The sequence below is a fragment of the Sinohyriopsis cumingii genome, chromosome 3 (assembly GCF_028554795.1).
Source record: "Sinohyriopsis cumingii isolate HCF-2022 chromosome 3, ASM2855479v2, whole genome shotgun sequence".
NCBI lineage: Eukaryota > Metazoa > Mollusca > Bivalvia > Unionida > Unionidae > Sinohyriopsis > Sinohyriopsis cumingii.
Window position 1 is genome coordinate 92,848,184 of NC_142963.1, and position 23,326 is coordinate 92,871,509.

General features: G+C 35.5%; 1 protein-coding gene across 1 annotated transcript in view; it reads left to right on the forward strand.

Moving 5' to 3' along the window:
- The window catches only part of LOC149803287 (von Willebrand factor A domain-containing protein 3A-like), a 111,799-nt gene extending 91,489 nt beyond the window's left edge, over positions 1-20,310 (forward strand). The window contains exons 32-33 of the mRNA XM_089952975.1: positions 2,743-2,792; positions 10,208-20,310. Of these exons, the coding sequence (XP_089809101.1) occupies positions 2,743-2,792; positions 10,208-10,257 (100 nt within the window). The 3' untranslated portion in view covers positions 10,258-20,310. The remainder of the gene's footprint in view (positions 1-2,742; positions 2,793-10,207) is intronic.
- Positions 20,311-23,326: the final 3,016 nt, after the last annotated feature.

Consider the following 23,326-nt stretch of genomic DNA (forward strand, 5'->3'; position numbering starts at 1 on the left):
TTTCTTTTGGCCCAATAAACAGTCGTTGTGGTGGGAGGCTAATGTATAGTATATTTTGAAGCAATAATACTTTTTTCATTGCTTTTGGGTTAAATTTATTGGTGTTTATCAACAGATTTTCTTATACAGTCCTACCCGTTTATGTTGACATTCTCAGGCCCGAGGAAATATTGTCGACATAGGTGGATGTCGAGATAATTGTTGGGGGGTTGCAGGTCTGAAGAAAAAAAAATTTAAATTCATCAATAAGGGGTGACCTGTCATCAGTGAGTATCATTTACACTTTGAGAAAACAAACAATGGAAATTTTGAGTACATGAAGACAAAACTAGTGTGAAATACACTTGTATATTGACAAATTACATTTTGGTTACCTTTGTGTAATAAAATCCACAATAAAATATTGCATCGGTCACATTCTGATAATGAAAACATTCACTACAATATTCAATGTCGGCATTAGCACATGGTTGTTATTTACATGCTTCAAGTACATGTACTTAAATTGGCCTAGATTTTGGTCAGTCTATTCCCATCTTATTGAGGCTACCAAGGGGATGGGGCTATTTGCAGGGAAATGAAAACCTGCCAACAAGTTGGTTTAAACAGTACATGTATTTAGTTTCAGAAGTCATCGTGAAAAGTACATAAAAGTGAACAAGAGATATGCGGCTGATATGATTAATGAAGGCATAATATTGTATATATTGCACATGCTAATGAGATATTGAAAGAAAATGATTCTTACAATACAGTACTGTAACAATGTCAGCTCAAGTGGTATACATTTAAAATATGTCCCAGAGATAACAAGTTATAAATTCTCTCAAAATATAAGTAGCCGTCAAAGATTTTAATGGCAAATACATATACATGTAATTGAGATTATTATCTGTAGCATAATCAATGCATGAAATTACAATAAAATTTAATTTAATTTCAATTTAAATTAATTAAAATTAAATGTTGTTAGCACAACAAGTGGGCATGTGAGATAACGCAAGTACATGCATTCTGAACTTCATGCAAGCTTCTTCTGTTTGAGCCTTGATAGTTGTTCTCTCTGGGGAAGATGCTGCAACTTTTCCAAGTGACCATGCACTTCTTCCAATATTACCAATGAGTTTGATTGCGCAAAAAATCTTGTCAACCATCGCACATTGAAAAGGCCTTTCTGCATGAAACACATGGCAAAGGTAGTGTTTCCGATTCATCATTAGCATCAGTATCAGTTATGTTGTCTTCCATGCCGTCTTCTGAAATGTAATCGATTCTTATGGCAGCATTAATGTCATCATCTGCTAGGGGTGCTTGGCATTGTTCCTTGTTATCTGTTTTAATAACCATCTGAACAAACTCATCCATCGGAATTCCAGTACCTTCATATAAGCCATCTTCTTCAAGACTATGTGGGATATCTGATGGGGAGAATCCATGAAATTCCTCGTTTTCAGGAAAGAAAGCTTGCACTTTCATTTTTCTCTCAAGTTTCTGTATCCACTCAATAAAAATGTCCGACATCATCCAAGCTTTTGTGTTCGCATAATAATCCAAGAAGATTGTGCACATTTTTAAAACAGTGAGGCTTCTTAGACTTGCCAATAACTAGAAGTGGCATTTTATCATTGCCAATCATGTTTGATGTGACTAGAACAGAGATGCAGTCTTTAGGCTGTTTCCCACCAACACATGGTTGACCTTTGATGCAGTATGTCTTGTCTGGAATACACTTAAAGAATAAAGCTGTTTCATCCGCATATATATATCCTCAGACTTATAAATCTGCAATATATCTTTAAGTTGGGCTTTCCATCCATCAAGCTCTGATGTGTCTGCTGATTTGGCTTCTCCACAAATCCTTTTGTATCTGATGTTATGATGAACTTAAAGCAACTGAACCAACCACTTGTTGCAGCGGAGTTCTCCACACATAGTTTTTTTCGCAAATTCTTTCGCTTTTTTGATGATCATATCACGATCTATGGATAAGGTGGAATGTGCAATGCAGGTTTAATTGAACCATTTTGCTGTGGCCTCCTCCATGTCTTCAAATTTAGCAGTCTTCTGCTTCTTTCTTTGGGGAGCACAGTTTCCATCAACGTAGTCTTTCTTTATAGACTCAGCAGCTTTCATCCATCCTGACGGTGTTATGTTTAAGAGAAAAGTTTCACAGACATCTTTGCGAGATGCTCCATCCTCCACTTCCTTAACAAGCAGATATTTAGTTTCCAGACACTGTAAATTTAATCTGCGTTTTACACTGCCGTTGGTAGCCATAATAAATATAAATAAAGTTAAAAAGGAAACTTTCACAGAACAATAAACTTGTTTTAATCACTGATCACTTTGGAAAATGCAAGAATCGATCAGATTTCATTACTTTTATTTAAATCGCCATGAGAGGCCAACTTTATAGGACCAAACAAAAGCCTGTTTTTTTAATCTGACTGTGACATTTTTGTCAAAATAGGCAGCATGTCAACATAAGTGATATTGATATAAGTGGGTAGGACTGTATAAGTTAATTCTGGAGTTTTTTGTTTATAATACACAGGATTATTGTAACTAATCAGCATGTCAGTATGTTTTGGTCAGATATTTTATTTAGACATTTTATCATGAAGTCTGTATTAAAATTAATTTGCAACATTGTGGACCAAAAATATAATGTAGCATTGCTTGTTGAAAGAATCTGGATAGCTAGAATTCACTAATATGTGCTTATTTTTCTTTTCAAAACAGATCTTTATATAACACAAAAACTACCTCAACAGAGAAACCACAACCAAGAGGTAAGAAAAAATATAAGTGTATTGACATATCTTTAGGAGCAATTTCAAGAAATAAGGAAGTATCACTTCTCAAGACAATGCAAAATCATGAAGTCTTAAGTGTGGCACATATACTATAAGTGTTCTAAGAGCCATGCCTTTACTTGGAATGATTTTTAGCTCAACTGGTCATAGACCAGACGAGATTATACCATGACCTTTCAGTTGATACAAGTTTATTATTGCTACTGCTTCTAAACTACTTGGAGAATTGGTACCAAACTTTATATATTGATGCAGTGGCATCACTAGGGGGTGCGGATCACACCAAGTGACACCATCAGAGGGGGTGACACCAATATAACTGTCTATAAAAGTTTTGAATTTTTGTGCAGGAAGGGGGTCCATGGAGGTGATGCCATGAGTTACTGCACATGACTGTCTATAAAATTTTTGAAATTTTGTGCAGGAAGGAGGTCCATGGGGGTGACACCATGAGTTACCGCAATGGGTGACCAACCCTAGTGATGCCACTATATTGATGTGAGGTTTTCAGCAAAATGTATCTTATGATGCCAGTGGTCCCAAATGAAATGGTGCCAGAAAGAAATATTTTATGTAATCAAAAAATGTTCAAATGCAAAGGTATAGCAGACAAGTGAACAGTTGCATCACAAAGTGTTTTTGGTGAAATTCTTTGTTAGGATTTCTTCTTCAAAAATGTTACCCAATTATAATACCTGAGAAGAACTAATACTACCTTGGAAATCCTGGCTGTAAATTTTTATTTCAAAAACTAAAATGTATATGCCCACCTAGGTGTCAGAATGATCTCCCCTTGATAGAGGGATTAGTACCAAATCTTGATAATTCTTCATTTACTACTTCTGCTTGTGCTGACTAGCACATTCTCTACAGATGAAGAGCTTTTACAATTCACATGGGGCCCCGAGTGGCCGAGTGGTCTAAAGTGCTCTCTGTTATGGATCACTGCCATCTCACCTCTGTCTGTGTGGGTTCGAGTCTCGGATTCGGCCAATGTGGTTATGTGATAAAGCTTGCCAGTAGCTTCTTGTGGGTCAGTGGTTCTTTCCGGGGTTTTCTCAGGTTCTTCCTCCACCATTAATACTGGTCGCCATGTATAGGCTATCGTGTGCTTAAAAATGGCGTTAAACCCAACAACAACAACAACAACAATTCACATACAAGTACTTTGGAAGTTTTTGACCCAATAGCAAGATGGAGGAGTGTTCTTTTTTAAGAGAAGTTTACTCTGTCTATAAATTTCCAAGTTCTCTTTTCTTCAACAATGAGGACAAAGTTTCTGGGTTTTTCAGTTTCTTGGTACGTACCTGCACAGATTGCACTTATGTCCCCTTACATTATTATAGCTATATTTATGCCCTTTTACAGGTAATTGTTATAGTGTGTAGCTCTGCACATACACTCTCTAACTTTGTAAAGCAGGATGTTTACTGTGCTGTACCTGTAAATCTTGTTACAACTCTAGATCTTAAACTATGTAACAGAAAGAAGCACAACCAAGTTTAGTAAAATCAAGAGCTGATTTATTTCCTAAGTTACAAAGTGAAATTTAAGAGACAATTACAGTATTGTGAATTAAATTCAAAATAATCATAAATGTCCAATCACGTATTCAAATGTATAGAATATTTGGAATGAATTTCAATAGTCTTGAATGTCCTGATATACCAATAGTCATGAATGTGCTGATATGCCAATATTCTTGAATGTACTGATATACCAATAGTCTTGAATGGCTGCAAAAGTGATGTAGTCTGGAGTGTCTTTGAATGAGTTCTCAATAATCCCAAAAATAATTTGTTAATCCAGTCACTGAACACTTAGTAATTCCAATGAATGATTTTAATAAATAATTCTTCTAGAAATATATTTGAACACAACTGCAAACTCTGATCATAGATTCCCAAAGACTGATCTATGAAACAGGAATGAATTGTTTATCAAACCTCTATTTAGACATATTTAAATTGACCTACAATGCAATAGTATTTTATGGAAAATGAATGAAAAATTACTAATTCATAAACAAGATTAGGTCTTGAACTCAGAATTTAATAAACTTCTTGTTTACCTCTTCAAATTATAACAAAAGTCAGAGATGTAAAACTCTATCCACAACCCTCAATCACAGACAAAATGTCAAGCACACAATATATACAACACTTCCCCTCATAAAGAAAATAAAAGATCTATACATTAAAGTTTTCATCCCAGAAGGCACATCTTAACCTGGTGGGACCAAGAGTCATGACACAACAGGTTACATTCCTGGGTCATTTGACATCTCCATAAAGTTGCAGCTTAATGACTTCTGCTGGATTTGAAAGAAGGAAAGATTTTCTACTTTGTAGTCACATCCCCAGAAGATGGAGTCTGTTCTCTGGTCACATTACCTAGAAGCTGTCTTACAGACCTTAGGGGCCTCTCCAAGACAGACTGCTCTGGTGGCCTAGTGATTAGAGCATCCACCTTGGATGTGGGAGGTTGTGGGTTCGATCCTCAGCTGAGTCATACCAGAGACTTATAAAAATGGTACTAACAGCTGCCTCACTTGTCACTCAGCATTAGGAGGCTAGTTGTTAGGACTGGTCGACCTGGTGTAAGGATAATGTGACTGGGTGGGACATCATGCTACATGTCTGTGGCATGATGCCCCAGTGCTAGACATCACTTTAAACTGCCACACTGCAGACATCATAGTGATATAATTTAAAAATTGTTAATGCTATGTTAAAAATCCACATCACAAACACACACTGTCCAAGATTAGGGAATGTAACTTCCTCTAAATATTACCTATTCTCCGAAGGTATTATGAATGTTTAACATATATGAAGAAGAAACCTTATTTTTTTTAACAAACATTTTTTCCTCAATAATATTCACCCGTTATAATACACATACACCATCCCCACAATTACAGCCATATTGGAGGGCATGCCTTCTGCTCCAGTAGTGATTATTTTGTCATGGGATTTGGTATCAATCCCTGTATCAAGGGGAGATCACTCTAGCTGCCTTTCATCTCAGGGTGTCTATAAATGGGTCTCATGGTTTGTTGATGCTATTTATGATTGTGCTAGAAAGCAAATTTTACAATAAACTGTATTACTTACCCCAGTCACATTAACATTAGGGATATAAGCATGCTACTTGCATGAATCCATCCCTACTAAAAGATGAAAATTCTTTTTTTTTCTCTCTGTCTCATATAAACATGAGTCAGTAAATTGTCCATCATCTCCCCTTGCCACTGTTAAGTGTCTCTAGTTTGTAAACTGAATGAACTACCAACAAGGATACTTGCATAGATGGTTGGTTGGGAGGGTCTTAAAGTAATCTTTTTTAAGCTGAATGAACTATCAACAAGGATACTTGTATAGATGGTTGGTTGGGAGGAGCTTAAAATTATCTGATCAGGTAAGTATGCTTAAAGAACCATCATTTCCTATAAAATTTGCTTTCTCCTTTGAATACATTCCTGGATCACATTAACATTAGGAGAATAGGTAATTGCATAGGTGTATGGAATGCTGAACATCCTATCAATACCTTGGGTATCTATTTAGGAAAGAAAGATTGGATTCCTAATGTAAACAATAACCCAGTCTCCTGCTTAAAGCAACACTGCCTATGGTCACTTGATCTGAGACTGCTCTGTTAGGTTAAGAACATGATTACATGTATTGAAATCTTCGTAACCTCAAAATTCACCAGTGAATCCTGTGGAAGCTGTGTTGGTTTAATTAGGTCAGGTACTCATCTGGGCCACACCAAATTCAGATTCCAAAGCTAAATCCCTGCATGTCAGCCAATATGATGTCTTGGATTGAAATGTTGCATTCGAACATGTGACTCATAAAGATCACTATAAATTCTTGAGGTGAAATCCTCATGTGATCACTTATGATCTTTTGAGAGATCAGAGTACACCGAGCATATACTCCACAAAGACAAAGCATGAAAGGCAATATCCTGCTTTCCCACCTTCATGAGAAAAAAGTCATATGTGCTTGCCACAACTTGTCTCTGCACTTCAAGTAGTATGTGAGGGTGTGGACAGGATCTTGCTTGGTCGCTAAACTTATCTTTCGATGAGAGGAAACATATGATGATTTTCGGATTACCCACTGAACCCCAATTGTGTCATGAGGATCACCAAATCATTCAATCAGATAGTTCAGGTAGACTTTAAAGGGCATGTAACTCACTCACCCTACAAGCCAATGCAAAAGCTATCAGGAAAAAGGTATTGTATGATAACAGCATCAGTGAGGTTTGGCCAACGGCTTGAATGTCTCGAGCTGAATTATGTTAGGACCCAGGACAGATTCCATTTTGAAAACAGGCTGAGAGAATTTGGTCTATTCAGATCAAAATTGGCTAATAGATCTTTATCATGACCGATATCTCCTCTACAATGGCGCCTGAATGTGTCAGATATCATGAAACAGTATCCTTTGATGGCAACTGCATAATCATTCCTTCAGATGGCCTTGCCATTTCCATCTTGAATCTCAGAAGAATGAATTTATTGAAGCAGCTTAGATCTATGATTTGCCTTCAACTTGCTTTTGGCCTTTTTGATAATTAACAGCCATGAATAGAACCCCCAGGTGATGTTTTTGTACAATCTCCCCCCCCCCCCAATTGTCAGTGAGCAACTCCTGCTGAAGAATATGGTCCTGATCTGATGACACATCTGTATGAAGGAGAGAGAAAGAAAGTGGAGGGCAAACAACAAAATCCAATGCCCCTCCTTAATAACTTGGGTTACCTATCTCTTTTGTGGAAATAGGTTGATTCAGCATGATCATAACTGCAGAAGTCTTTTGCTCACTGGTATGGGTGGAGGGGGCATGGCACATTTACAAGTATCATTATGTATCAAGTCTAATGAGAAATCCATGTGTAATGTGTTATGGATATTTATATCATAAATTATTTTATAATATAGCTTTTTATTCAAGTCTTTAAGGTTAATGTCATTTAATCTTTTAGTTCTTTAATTTAGTGACTGACTATTTTAGAACAGTAAATGTACGTATTAATAATAATAATAGTAATAATAATAATGCTTTATTTATAGAGGGTGACTCATTAGTGAAGGACTGTTCTCCCTTGAGACCCTCTTAAGGAGTGTATAACAGTGCACATTATATGAAGATAGCAATAATTACTGTTTATTTCAACATGTTTGGTATTAAAATACTAAATTCCATTATCTATTAGAAACACATGCATGCTCATGATATCTCTTCTTAAATACTCTAATAATTTCAGCAGATTTTACATGTAGTGGAAGCTTGTTCCACAGAATGTACCAAAGTATTGGAAGCTCTTTTTAAGTTTGTCTGTTCTTGGTTTTGGTGCTAGAAGGTTTCCATGTGATATTGATCTCAACTGGTATTGTGTTGAAAAAGGCCTGAATAAGTCCTGAAGATACCCTGGTGCAGTTCCATCAAGACATTTATATAAAAGAACTGTCTTGTGAAAATCTGTCCTATCATATTGTGAACCATTTGAGTTCTGTAAATAATGCTTTTGATAGATGATCAATAGCTGCATCTAAAATTATGCATGCTGCTCATTTCTGAAGTTTATAAATCCTGTCAAGCTCAGATGCCAAGTTATGACAACAACTATATCAAAGTAGGCCAACAGATTATTTGAATGAAGGTCACATCAGCATCATGTGATCCTAGGATTACATTTGACCTGTAGAGATATCATGCATACCCTAGTTGCTGATTTGGCTGTAATAATTAAAAAACATGAGTCTGTGACTTAAAATATTTCACAATAAAATGATTTAAATGTTCTTGAATCTCTTCTAGTGATTCAGATTTGTTTATTTGATGCATACATAGTGGCTATATAAAGGAATTCAGTACATGGCATTTAATTCTTCAATTATATTCCAGTTTTGTCAGAGGCATGAGAGGAAATTAATTTGTTTATAATTTGTTCATTAAAATTACAGAGAGGAAAAGCCATTTATTCTAAACAGGCATTACTTTGCTATATTATTGTGGATATTATTAAAAGACTTGGATATTTAATAGTTTTGTTGGATTATATTAAAAATTCAAGGACTTTAGTGACATTCAACTTTCACTGGATTACCTTGAAGTTAACGCTTTTGTATATTAGATCAGTGTTTCTTCAGTGGTGCTAGCATAGAGCATAAGCACATTGGAACCTTCATTTGGAATACCTTTGGATCATTTCTGGAATACATTGAAACTGATAGTACATTTAAGAAATATAGGAACTTATACAATACATTATTTTTAATTCTTTCACTTTCTTTGATTTTTTTTATTTTAGGAAATTAAATGTATATTTTGGAAAAATGAATGCATGTTGGGTTTAACCTTGTCTTCTTACATAGTTTAAGCTCCTAGGATGTAAAAAATGGTAAACACAACAAACACTGTTATCAGATATTGGCAAAATGTTATAAAATGGTGGAGCAAACATATTTTTTTATCCAGTGCCAAGAGTTTGGTGTGATTAAAACTTTGACACCTGGTGGTGGGAAGGGGAGGTAATGGGTATGAGTTACTGTCCTTTGTCTATATTGTATGGACAGAAAAGATGAATTTTCATCTTTTAGTAGGATTGGATTTGCAGAGGTAGCAGGCTGATATCCCTTATGATAATGTAATTGAGGACTATTCAGATTAGAAAATATGATACATTATTATATACTCAAAACTCGAATCCAACTGTAAACATCATAAACCCTGATCTGCCATCATATTTTGTGTCAGCAGATCAAGGTTTGTGCTGTTTGTTGTGCTGATTACTCCAAACAAACTGCATAGACCCAAGCATATTGTGGCAAGGGCAGATTTAGAGCTGTACAGTTTGCCTTTGGATTCAACTTATGATTATATATGGTATGTTTTCTTGATATAAGCTACATTATGACTTTCAAATACAAATTCAACACTGAAGTTGATCTTAATGATAAAATTTATTTCTGATAAAAATGCCCATAATGCCATGCTGTTTTATGTAAACAAGAGTCGGATATCATCATTACCTTGTATATATCAATTAGATCAGGGTCTGCAACCTATGGCACATCAAGAGGTTTTGTGTAGCGTGTGAAGGGCAGCCAAAAATCTTGATTTTAACAGTGTTACTCTCTTACTGGTGGCACACACTTGTTCATTTCATCATTAATACAGAAAAAAGTAGCAAGTTATGTAAAGTATTTTGCTGACCCCTGAATTAGATAAATATGAACCCATCTCTTTTACTTTCATTAGCATAGAGGGGTAAAAAAATGTATTGCATCAGATTTATCATGCAGTGGAAATAAAGTGTAGAAATCTATTCAGAGTTGAAGAACTATTAAATTCAGTAATCTTACTTTTCAGAAAAACTGACACCATTCCGTGCTGGCAGACCTAGAAGCTCAGAACGATAGAAGCAAGAATGCTCATCACAAAAATATCTGATAGACTGCCTGATGTTAAGAGCCCGATTGTATGGTCCTGTGTGAGCACATTGCTGCCACTTTTCTTGGTAGTTATATCTGGACAGTGAGGATATTGTAATACATAGTTAGCATAGACAGCTAGACTCTTCAGTATTGCCTAATCTCTTTATGGAATTTTTTATAATAGCGGCTGAATGCTTCTACTGAGTTGGCAAAACATTGAAATTTATTTACTTATTTATAAAGTGTGTCTTACATCAGTTTACTAACAAACACTGCTTGAACATGCCTTTTGAAATTTTTCATTAAAATACTCTAGTTCCCTAATGAGAAAGTCATGCTCAATCCATCCAGCACTGTTACCGGATATTGGTAAGTTCTCATTTAGGGAAGACTTATCTAGTATTAGGCCTACCCCCAGTTTACAAGACAGACCACTTGAGTTTATCATGATAGAAATACTATCAAGTAACAGTTTTTTAATACACAGTGGAATATGAATGATGTACACAATTCTATGTAAATTTTACTGTGTATTTAAATTCTGTCAAGCAAACAAGCTCTTCTGCAAGCGAATAATATCTGCATTTATTGCTTGCAGTGAGCTTCCTGTCTCAACCTTTAGCTTTGCCAACTAATGTCACACACTGACATACAGTAGAATTATGAGCAGGGCACTATCACTGAATGAAGCCAAGATAGACATAGTAACAATAGGCAGGGTACATGCTGCAGTTTAGAGTTCTGCAGGAAAGGTAACATGAAGAACTTGTGGAAAGAAGTTTATCACATCTGTAGCATTCATCATCATATTTCATATATAGATGGGGTAGCCATAGCACAGTTTGCAAGCCGCATGTGGCTCACACAAATGTGTGCTGTGGAAATCTTATGATTGGAATTTTGAAATTTTTTATTTTAGTCAAAATTCTGCTGATGTTCAAGAAAAATTATTTTACATTACCACTACTCACCAAAAAACAAACTCCTCTTCCCACTCTGTCTTAAATCCTCTATTCTTGTCTTCATATTTACATTTTCCTAATGTTTGCAAAAATATATGGATAACTTTTCTACAGATCTTTTTCTTTAAATACATTATTCAATCATGTTACCTTAGGAGAACTACTACTAATTTGCAAATTGAGTTCTGCCAGATAAAACTCTTATCTTAAAAAAGCTAAAAGTTATCTGCCCATCTAGGTGCTGGTTGGTCAGTGATCTCCCTTTGGCACCAGGATTGGCACCCTGGCCAAGTCATACCAAAAACATATGAAAATTGGTATTAGCAGCTGTTAGGCACTCAGCATTAAGAAGTTAGTGTAATTTTGTCACAGTGGACTTAGCAAGTGGTTTCTGAGGGACTCCTCATCACTTTCAACACACTTTCTTGTTAGTGTTAGTGGTTAGACCAAAGACTTATAAAAATGGTACTAACAGCTGCCTTGTTTGGCATTCAGCATTAAGAGGTTAGTGTTAGGACTGGTCGGCCTGGTGTCAGGATTATGTGGCTGGGTGGGACATCATGCTACATGTCTGCAGCATGATGCCCCAGTGCTAGACATCACTATAAACTGCCACACTACAGATATCTTAGCAATATATTAAAGCTATGTTAAAAATCCAAATCACATCACATCAGCACACTTTGTCCAGAGTCCCGTCAGCTACAAATATTTCCACATTCAGAGCCAACACCTTGCAGCAAGAAATAAACAACCTTCTGCAGAAAAGGGCAGTAGAAATTATTCAAAATATGAATTCTCTGAGTTTTTATTCAAGACAGTTTTTGGTCCCAAAATCAAAATGCACTCTGCGCCCTGTTGTAGACTAAGCACCCTCAGTTAGTTCATTCATGCATTTTGAAAGCTGTACATTGTAATCAGTATGGACTTAAAAAGACAAATATCCCTATTTACACAACTTCCAGGAAGTTCCTGCAATTTGCCTACAAAGACATCATGTACCAATTCAGAGTACTTCCATTTGGACCCAACATTAGTCACTGGGTCTTCACTCGTCTGATAAATCATAGTGGCAAATCATGTCTGGACCATCTCTATGGTGGAACATCAAGTTGAGGAAAAGTTGAGGAAAACTTTATCAGTTCAAGAATTCCTTTGCCTACTAGGCTGTCCTGCTTAGTGTGGCAGAAGACCTCATCATCCTAGGTTGGTTATATAATTGCAAATGATTCTTTTATCACAGTGGTTGCCAAAAGTTTGCCCATTTGATCAACCTCTCGCAAGCTGCATAAATGAGGTACCATCTCTGTAAATGGAGCAACCTAACTTGGCTCACATTGGGTATACCTCTGCAAATACAACTACCAGAAGTCAGTCTGTACAGATGCAAGTACAGAGAGCTTGGGGGCACACCTACTTCCATCTTTTTGGGAAGACAGCAAAGTTTGGTCTCCCCCGGAATGGCGTCTACACATCAATCTATTAGAGTTGAGGGAAAGCCATTTTGAAAGAATTTTACTAATGACAAAAATACTTAAATGGGAATGGAATTCTCATCCTATTTGACAACTTTATGATGGTGACTTATTTCAAATGGCAAGGGGAATCCAAGTCCCCATTCCTGTGCATGCTGGTGTGGGACTTTCTGAAGTCATGGTGGTGTCTTGAACAACAAATCTTGCAACAGAAATTCCCAGGAAAATCTAAATAATTCCCTCATCTGATCAAACAACCACATTGGTAGTTGTTTCATCCAGTGCTACTGAATCTGCACATCTGCATCATATTAAACAGGCCCTCAAAAATTAACAGTTCTCGTAAACACTCATGGAGATAATCGTCCATGCAAGAAGGCCCTCCACTTAGAAAGCATGCTAAGACAAATAGCAAATTAACACACTGGTGTACACAAGAACATGTTATACCTGTGCAGGCATCTATATCTCAGATAGCTAACTTCCCCCTTTGAAGTGAAAGAGTAAGCACCAAGTACAATAAAAAGTCCACAATAACTGACACTTGGCATCATCATGGAAGACAAAACAAAGACTTATCTGACTTACTCACCAACTTTGATTATACAGTGCGACCCCACTATAGCACGCTCCGTTATAACATGAATTCAGATATAACACAGTCATGGTGTGGCTCCTGAAATTTCATATACATGTATTTTTCTCGTACACAAAAAAAAATCTTTCTTAAAAGTACCAAAAAAACCCCGTAAAAGTTTATTATCATTTTGGGGAAGAGATCGCGTATGAATAATACAAGACAATCGTGGCATGGCTCCTGAAATTGTATATGCATTTCTCTCATGCACAAAAAAATTGTTTTTTCTTCTTATAATTATGAAAAATAACTTGTAAAAAGTTTATTCTGGAATCGCGTAGGGTTTCACCAATGTCGCTAACTTGGATTTTTTTTCCCTTATTGGCGGCAAATATACCATCTGGCATTTTTTTTACTGGTGACATTGCTGGCTGTTTAAACTTGTATATACAACCATTGGTTTGGAGTGCAGAAATTCAGAGGCCCCATGAAAGGAAACTGCAAACTTGATATAAAATGCACTGAAAGCTATCTATTGTTATATAAACAAATTCTTTGTCAATATTAACAAACAATCTAAAGAGTGCATTGTTATATCATAATCTGCTTATCTTGACATCAAGCATGAACACTGTATGTTGTGAGATATTCGCTTTTTTTGTTGTTGACATTTCTGGACGTGGAGATCAATGGAAGAGGCATTATCTCATAATCTATCTTTTGTCAGATTTTTGGCCGCTTGCTAGTAATTAATATATTTTCTTTTCACTCAGATTTAAATCCTTCAGAACACTCACATTTTCCATAATAATCCCTGTCATCAGACCAGAACACCTCTGTCTCTATCTTCCATTGACCCATTGTTAAATTTCTGACGCATGCATGGAAGGCAGCATCACTCTGCTACCACAAATGTAAACAAAAACAAAAAAAAAACAACAACAAAAACATCTTGTTTGTTGGTCTGTTCAATAGGCAGGAAGGAACCATAACTAGAATAGACCAAATGACGGCTGATTCCTTTTGTACCCATATAAAATAGTTTGCTGAAATTTCAAAGAAAACAGATTACCTTTGAAGGACCAATTGTTATGAAAACGTGTGCAGCAAATGGAAACAAAAATCAGTCTCAGTCATGCAGTACAATTATTTGATGTTGCCACCACAATAAGAAATGGCCATTTCTTTGGTTCTTCAAAGCTGTCCTTAAGCGGTGACTTCAATAATGCATGTACCCTTTAGCAAAGAAAGCTGACTACAATCTTCAATAAAAGCAAAGAACCTTTCTTCAAAGGAAGTCAGTACCAAACTTAAATAAAAGCAATGGAATCTGATGGATTTTTTCATTTTCCAACGTGACTGGAACACATTAACTGTGCCGTGAAGGTTTCCTTTTTGCAGGGAAAAAGTCTATGCTTACGAATGCTACCAAAAGTGGCTTAAAATGCAAACTAACTTTACCAACTTGGGATGTACTGAAAAGTAAATGTGCTTCCTCATTCGTTACATGATTGTGCTGTTTTTCCACTGAATTAAGACCTATAAGACCTGTGACAAAATTATTGAATATTTTATATCTCTGTGTGTGCTTATTTTCAACGGAATTGCTTGTATTGTGGATTCAATGTATATGATGAGATTCGCGGGTGAGTACACGGTGTTGATACTCTATTCATGCTATACATTAGACATGTATATATAAACAATATGCACATATATGTACCAATTCGTTAATCTCTAAATAAAGTAAAATATTATATATGCCTTCTCTGTTTTCACTACAGGTGTATTTCTCATTCAATATGCATCGATTTAAGATGGTAATTGTGCTGATGAAGCACATATCTTACAGTCCGCATTTATTATCTAACCCCACCCACCCCACAAAATTGTTGGGGTACATGCATCATTTTCTTCAGCTAACTGACCTGGTTGCTTATAACACTGTTCGGTCCATAGCATGGATGGGTTCTGTGACTCCCAGCTACTGTGTTATAGCGGGATCACACTGTACTTCTCTCCAACTTTGATTATACTTCTGTCCAACCTTAAATATATTTCTCTCTGACTTTGACTATACTTCCCTCCAACTTTGATTATACATCTCTCCAACTTTGATTATACTTCTCTCCAACTTTGATTATACATGGCTATCAATGTTGGCTCTATGCCCAAAATGGAACCTATCATGGGTACTAACTTTGCTGAACAAGACACCATCTGTACTGTTTGCAAGAGCATCACTGGCTCACCTTTCATCTACTTCTCACTGCTTACAACATAGGTCAGTTTCACTCATGACTGTACCATCTTTCATCACCAAGAACAGACCTTCATCCATAGGTAACCAGACTTTTATAATGAAATCACTGTCTACTCTGGACATTTCTGCTTAAGACCGCCTACTATACTCAGTGCAAACTCTGAAGTGGTATCTAAAAATAACAGAGCCAATGTGTTGAGGGAGACCACTTCTCTTCTTATCTCTCAAAAAAGAACAGCACACTTTCATCCCAGATAAAGTTTGTTATTCACTCTGCATATTGAGAAATAACCCCAGTTCAAATGAATTTCTTACATAGGAAGTTAGATCAGTCAACTCAAGCATAGCATTTGAGTGAAACTGTTCTCTAACTGACATTATTCCTGCTGTGGGATGGAGATCAATGTCCACATTCTCCAGCTTTTATCTCAGAGATCTTTCATGCCAAAGGATTCAACTCCATCTGGTGGGGCTTATAGCTGTGGTACAACAATTCAACTCCATCTGGTGGGGCTTATAGCTGTGGCACAGCAATTCAACTCCATCTGGTGGGGCTTATAGCTGTGGCACAGCAAGTCATCTTACCAGGTCATTCAACAGATTCATAAGGACAGGGCTTAATGACTTCTACTTGATTTGTGGGAAGGAATTTTTTTTCTCCAATTTGAAGCCACTCCCTGACAGATGGTGTCTATTCTAATAAGGTTATCCAGTTATATAGAAGCTGTATCACATACTTTAGAAACCAGAGATGGCCTCTCCATGGTAAGGGAATGTTGCTCCCTCCACCTCTTATCTGTTCTCTTAAGGTATTATGATTGGGTAACATATTTAAAGAGGAAACCAAATTTTTCTTGTAAAATATGTTTCTTCGATGGATGCAAAACCATATTTTACACATATGGTGATAATGTGTATTTATGCAGCTCAAAAGGTAAAGTAGATTCTCAAGTATTGTCATTAATTTTCAAAACAAATATTTTACTTATGGTATTTCTGCTGTAATAAACCTAGGGGGACAGTATTGTAAATTTGCAACATCATGGAGCAGTTTAATAGCATAAGGGGACATATTGTTTTGCTGCTGTCCATCCATCCATTGTGAATCCACTTTAGTGTGATAGCACACATTATTTAACTCAGAGCCATGAAATTGGACAAACTGTAAAAAATGGTCACAAGTAGCTGATCTGATTAGACTTTCAGGCCATTACAGCATTTTTTAAATTCTTTAAACATTTGCTTTCTTTGTGGGCAAAACCCTGTTTGTATGATTTAAGTAAAAAGAAACTTGAGACCAAACTGTGTTGAGAAAATTAGCATTCATTTGAAGATGACCTGAATAGATTTTCTGGGCATGACAGCAGTCTTGTTTTTACAGTTTTAGCTATTTTTTTATAAGCAGTTGAGATATATGCTTTTTAGAAACACAAATCTAGTATTATTAGTTAATTTCAATACCCAAAACTAGTAAAATTAGGGAACATCCTAGATATAGGGAAGATAATGACTGTTTGGATGTGGATGCAAACCCTACCGTCTGCTGGGGTGTCATAGTATACCCCTGTACCGGATTGGTTTCATTACTGTTGTAACTCATCAGAGGAAATAATAAAGGTTTATTCAATTGTTCAGTCATTTTTAACCTAACATCCTAGATATAGGCTAATCACAGGAAACTTTATGCTATGTTTTTTGCATTGTACAGACATGCCAACCCTTCCAATTTAATCTTAAGTCTCCCAGTTTTATGTATGAAACCATCCAGTCGTGAGCAGGAACAAAATTCTCCTGATTTAAAAAACATTATTAGAATTTTTTTTAGTCATTCCGTGTAGACCAGAAGTAATCAGGGCAATCATCTTATAGAAGTGAGAGTCCTCCGTATACATGCAATATTTAGGCACAAATTCAAAGACTTGCCAGTTCTGCTTCAACCACCTGCTGAGTTGAAAAATGTGTTGATCACTTAATCATTTTAGCTATGCTGATATTTACAATGACAGAATTCACTGACTGAAAGGCCCCCAGATATACATGTTGTCATTATAAGAGTACATCAAAAGAACATGACACAATAACTGGGCAGCAAGTTCAAAGATTTTGACTAGCTGCTGAGTGGAAAAATGGTCTGATATTTACAATGACTGAATTCAGAGGCAGAAAGACCCAGTTTGTGGTCATTATAATATAAGAGTACATCAAATGAATAAATTTAGCTTTCATTATTGTGCTTGTTTCCAAGCATAGCTGAATAAGTAGTGCATGTGACTTCAAAGTCAAGACATGTTGAGACTTAGATAAAATGCTGTTTGCAAATTTGGATAAGTATTTTGGGTTAAAGGGCCAACTGATGAAGATTATAATGAGATTCAGAAGAGTGTTAAAGTTGCTAGAACTGACAGTTCAGATGGAACAGTAGCCAAGTGTAAGAAAGTGTGTGATGACTGGCTTAATGTTTGGAATAAAACCTTTCCTTGGATTGACAAAATTCAGTTTCACTCTGATGCACAAACAAGAGCCATATGGAAATTTTCCACCACCACATGATGCCTGAAACAATCGTGTAATTGAGTCATAACTAAACTTATGATGAGTTAAATTTATCGAGTTCTAACCAGAATTTTCAGATGGTGCAGTATAGATCATTTGGATGCTTGCTATAAACATATGTGCTGAGTCAATCCAAATGCTCATTGGATTAGATTTGTCTAGTAGACTTTTATTTTCAAAGTCAGCTCAATAGCCACATCTTTCATGGAAGGTATAAAAACCAGTCTACCATCACAAGAGGCCAATATTGTGGTGGCAAAGCGTAACTGCTTACCAGATGGCCTAGCAAACTTTAAACATCATTACATCGAGTGATACATGCATGAAATCTATATAAAAATTACTTATTTTCTCAGAAATTATGAGTATTAAAATCATTTAGTCTTTAATCTGCTGAAAGATGAGATAACATTACGGCATTGAGGAAATGTGACCTGGCACTCGCACTTTGCTTTGCTAGTTGCATGTGTACACAAATCTAACAACCCACATTTTCAAATGTTGTAGAGATAAAATAAAATAAAAAATTAAACGAAATACGTATACTGGTTGTAATAAAAATACAAAGATGAAAGAACACAAAATTTTCCATATTTATATATTCTGAGAACAGCTTCTTGAGTTTTTGTTTTATCATGTGACTACCATGTTGACATGTGCTCTCTGCTTGATAAATCAGACTGGCACAATTACTGGTTTTTACAAAATGTATCTGACTTTCATTTAATGTAATTGAATTTCTGTACAATAACATTAAAAAGGAGTTTTTGTTGATATCACATGACTATTGGAATTCAGATGTCGTTTGAGATTTGTGATGTTATGTGACTAGTAATCCAAATGGCAAGTACCGGGTCAGCTTTCATCTATGCCATATTTTCGTCTAGTCTGTCAGAGGATTAAAGACATAATGATTATAAAACTTGCCATTTCTGAGAAAATAATTTTCCTATTAATTTCAAGCAGGTATAAGTTGATATAACATAAGTTTATATTTTCTAGGCCTGCTGTTAAGCCACTACCATATGTCGCTACCGCACAGTGGTGGCAAATTCCAAATTTTCGATAGTTAATTGCAATGATCCCACACCCCAACCTAAATGTCCCAATATGACAAATTGGATGGAAATATTCAGAGGAAACCCGGATTAGAAAACGGACTGCTGTTCTTTTTAAGCCAAATTTGTAGTCCAAATTGTTGAATTTTAGAGCTGAAATGAGAAATTGTTATATATTAAAAACAATACGAGCCCCTATATCAATACAGGTTTGGGGACTGATTTAATGAATTCCAAGAAAACAAGTTGATTTTACAGAAAATTCAGTCCATGTTTATACAACAGTATATAACTGTGATGGTCTTTTATCAAAATTTATATCAGCCTGTTTTGAAAATGTTTTTTAAATGATGGATTTTTAACCAGATCGTCTTAAGGAGATTAGGTTATTTGAAAAATCTTGTTTGGGATTTTATTGGCACAGATAAATTCAGGGTTAAACTCTTTTTGTCACAAGACAAGATTCTAATTACATGTATTTGCCTTTTTTGTTTTTTTATACTGTAATGGTAAATGTTTACTTTCTATAAGATGCATATATATATATATATTGCTATACAATTCATTAGAATTAAAGGTTTGAAAGGAAACAAAACTAACTTAGGTTCATTATGTTGTTCCCACTTAGCAACATAATGCAGGTCAGCAAATTAAAGTTAGAATTTTTATTCTATACATTCAAATGACTTTACATGCCAATTTATAGGAATATAATCAAACTTGTTTCATGTGATACATTTTGTGGTTTTGTACATGATCATCTTTTCAGACTTATATGTTTTGGAGAGCCTTGAAAGAGAAACATCTTTAGATTTAGAAAATGCCTGTTTTATAATCTAAAATGTTCTTTAATTCCATTCATTAATGGTCATATGTGAACCTTGAAAAAATATAATTTCATCCTGGAAAGACCCTGGAAATTTATCTTTATATAATGTGCTCTCATTATATGGCGATGTAATCCATGACTGTCACGGACAACATTATAATGATGGAATACTGTATTTTTATAACATATTTATGACATACTACATCCCTGAATTTTGTCCTTTGTATTGTTAAACTTGTTTTCTGTTCAAATTTTCAAATATACAAAAGTCATGCAATATATTTTCATGTAGAAAGACTGAATAAAATATGTCATCTCGTAGCTGTGTTTTTACATTTGAAATTCACAACTTTGAATTGCAATTTAAGAATAAACAAAATTTCCACAAATGTTAGATTTCAGTTTCTTAAACCACAAGACCTTACTGGTGTCAATAAAAGTTTTCTAACTCTAAATTTGTGTAACATCTTTTGCAGACATTAACAACTATCATGCAGTATTCTTTATATGATTACATGTGAGTGATAACTGCCTCATCAGCTGGAAGACTTCCCTTTCTTAACTCTAAAATTAAAAAAAATAAAATCTTCCCAAAACTTGTCATTTTATATATATATATATATATATATATATATATATTTGGAAAATCGCCTGGATATGAAAAGTATCCCAGAAGTATCACATGTATGTGATCTGTTTATCAGGCTATTGCTGTAACTTGATTGTGTTTGTGACTCGTTTATCTGACTACAGCTGTAACATAACAAGGGATGAATGAGGCTCCCATCTATCAGACTACACTGTAACATAACAAGGGTCGAATAAGACACCAATTATCTGAATACAGCTGTAATGTAACAAGTGATGAATGAGACACCTGCTTATCATACTGCAGCTGAAATTTAACAAGGGTTGAATAAGACTCCTGTTTATCTGACTACAGCTGTTACCCATTCTCAGACTAAAACTAAGAAAATAAAATGTAAAAGTATGTATGGCATTCACAAAAGTTGGGTTAATTCAGCAATCAGTTTTCCTAAATGGCAAAAGTTCAAGATTGATGAGTCTAGATCAAAAATAATAAATGGTACAGTCCCAGTCAAACTGTTTTAGAATTTATAAATTTATGTGCAATAATTACACTAGAATCAATCCTTCATTTACTCATGCGTCAATTGGCTTTTGAAAAAAGGAGTTACTGAGCCATGATCTAGTCATACTGGAATCGAGCCAAAAGTAGAGGTTCATCATGGTTATATTTAGGTCTTATTTCAGTATGACTCGATTACAAGTATATATTTTTCCAGAGAATAATATATCACACCAAACTGCTTGCCATGTTTTTATTTGTTGGTCACATAAAATGTAGGTTACAGTTACCTTATTAAACAACTGGTTAGAGAATTTGCATTAGGTGGATGAAATGTGATATATTATTGTATTGTGCTTCAAAAACATGGAACAAAAAAAATTTAAGGAGAAAATTTGGTGGCTAACAGAATATGTCATACATATAAATTGACAAAATGAGTAGTGGTAAAATGAGGTTTTTGCCTTCTTTTTGGCCATTTTGTGTCCCTGACACCCATAGCCTCTACCCCCATGACATTTTTAGCCCATATGCCACCCATGTTTGTTTAGTAATATGACCAGATTTGGTTGCACATGGTATCGATCAATCCACTTGCAGACCTACATAACAATTACTGAATTTACTTTAGCAGCACCAGCTTGTGTTTTCGATCGATAAACCAATCCTATGCTTTGTTTCATATTTGTGCTCTTAATTGTCAGTAATTTTCCGTTTCTGCCAGCAAATCTCAAACTCAGCTGAACTGATTATTTTATCCTCAGTTGCCAATAAATATAGTTTACTGATCATATTGAGGCTACTCTGAGCCGCTACAAGCAATTCTAAATAGGTATAGACATGTGAATGCAGCTGCATTAAAATTCATGTGCTAGCACCACCAGAGACACCAGTTACTATTGATAACAATAATTCCGATTGGTGCAACTACTGTGGTTGATGCTGCCTTGATTCCAGTCACACCAAGATCAACAGTTGTTGCCACAGCAAGATTGCAAAAAGCATCTATGACCAAACATATGCTTTTGTAGTTTATGATCAGCAGAGTTCTCTTGGTAATTTCATCTTGCACCTGTTGTTCCACTTCGATTATTTTTTCACATCATTAAGAATGAGGGTCTGTTATGTTCCTTTTATTGATAATAAAATCATGTGGTTTAGTTGTTTTACTAGCATACCTTGTTTGGTCTCATCATCATGTGCAGGTGTACTTCTTATGTTTTACTGGTATAAATGTCATACAATTGTAAAGCCCTTTTTGGTCCTTAAGGGTGCTTACATTTAGTGTTATGTTAGAAAAGGTCAAAAGCTTGGGGTTGGGACAATGGAAGAGGGGATATATCATCAACATAATATTGAGAACAATTTGACAATGTTTAAAGAATTGTAAAAATAAATAAATATGAGCTATAGTTATTGTGTACAACCAGGTTATGTAATTCTAATATTACAAACTGGAAATGGGGCTGTCAGGTGTGGTGGGAGACAACTGTTACAATCTATTTTTGTTGGAATAAATATATTATTCTTGTTTATTTGATATTGTAAAATGTGCTATTTTTAATGATCCAAAATGTACTAACTCGACACTCTGCTTTTTCTGTCACTTTGAATTTTGGCGCTGACTGTACTCGTCATTTGTCTGACCAACAATGACAGTTTATAACCTGCCCCAGACACCATGTGAGACAATTCAACCAATCGCCGAATGCACAGCAACCCATGTTGTTGTTGTTGTTGTTGTAGGGTTTAACGCCATTTTTCAGCACACGATAGGCTATACATGGCGGTCAGTATTAATGGTGGAGGAAGAACCTGGGAAAACCCCAGAAAGAACCACCGACCCACGAGAAGCTACTGGCAAGCTTTCTCACATACCCACACTGGCTGAATCCGAGACTTGAACCCATGCAGATAGAGGTGAGATGGCACTGATCCGTAACGGAGAGCACTTTAGACCATTCGGCCACTCGGGGCCCCTAGCAACCCATGTAACCAATCAGTGTCTTGTATTGTGTGCCGCGTATTGCATTGTAAACAATACAGTTTTTCATGTTATACAATGTCAGTGTTACAAATACATAAATTATATAACAATATGTATTTGAATACTGTAGGGCTTGTATACGAAATGAATAAGAACATTTTATGAGTTCAAGTTTATGTGAAATTAAACTTTATGATGATAACTTAAGTCTTGAATAATTGAATCGATTCATGTAGACGCAGGTTCTGCACTTGATGCAG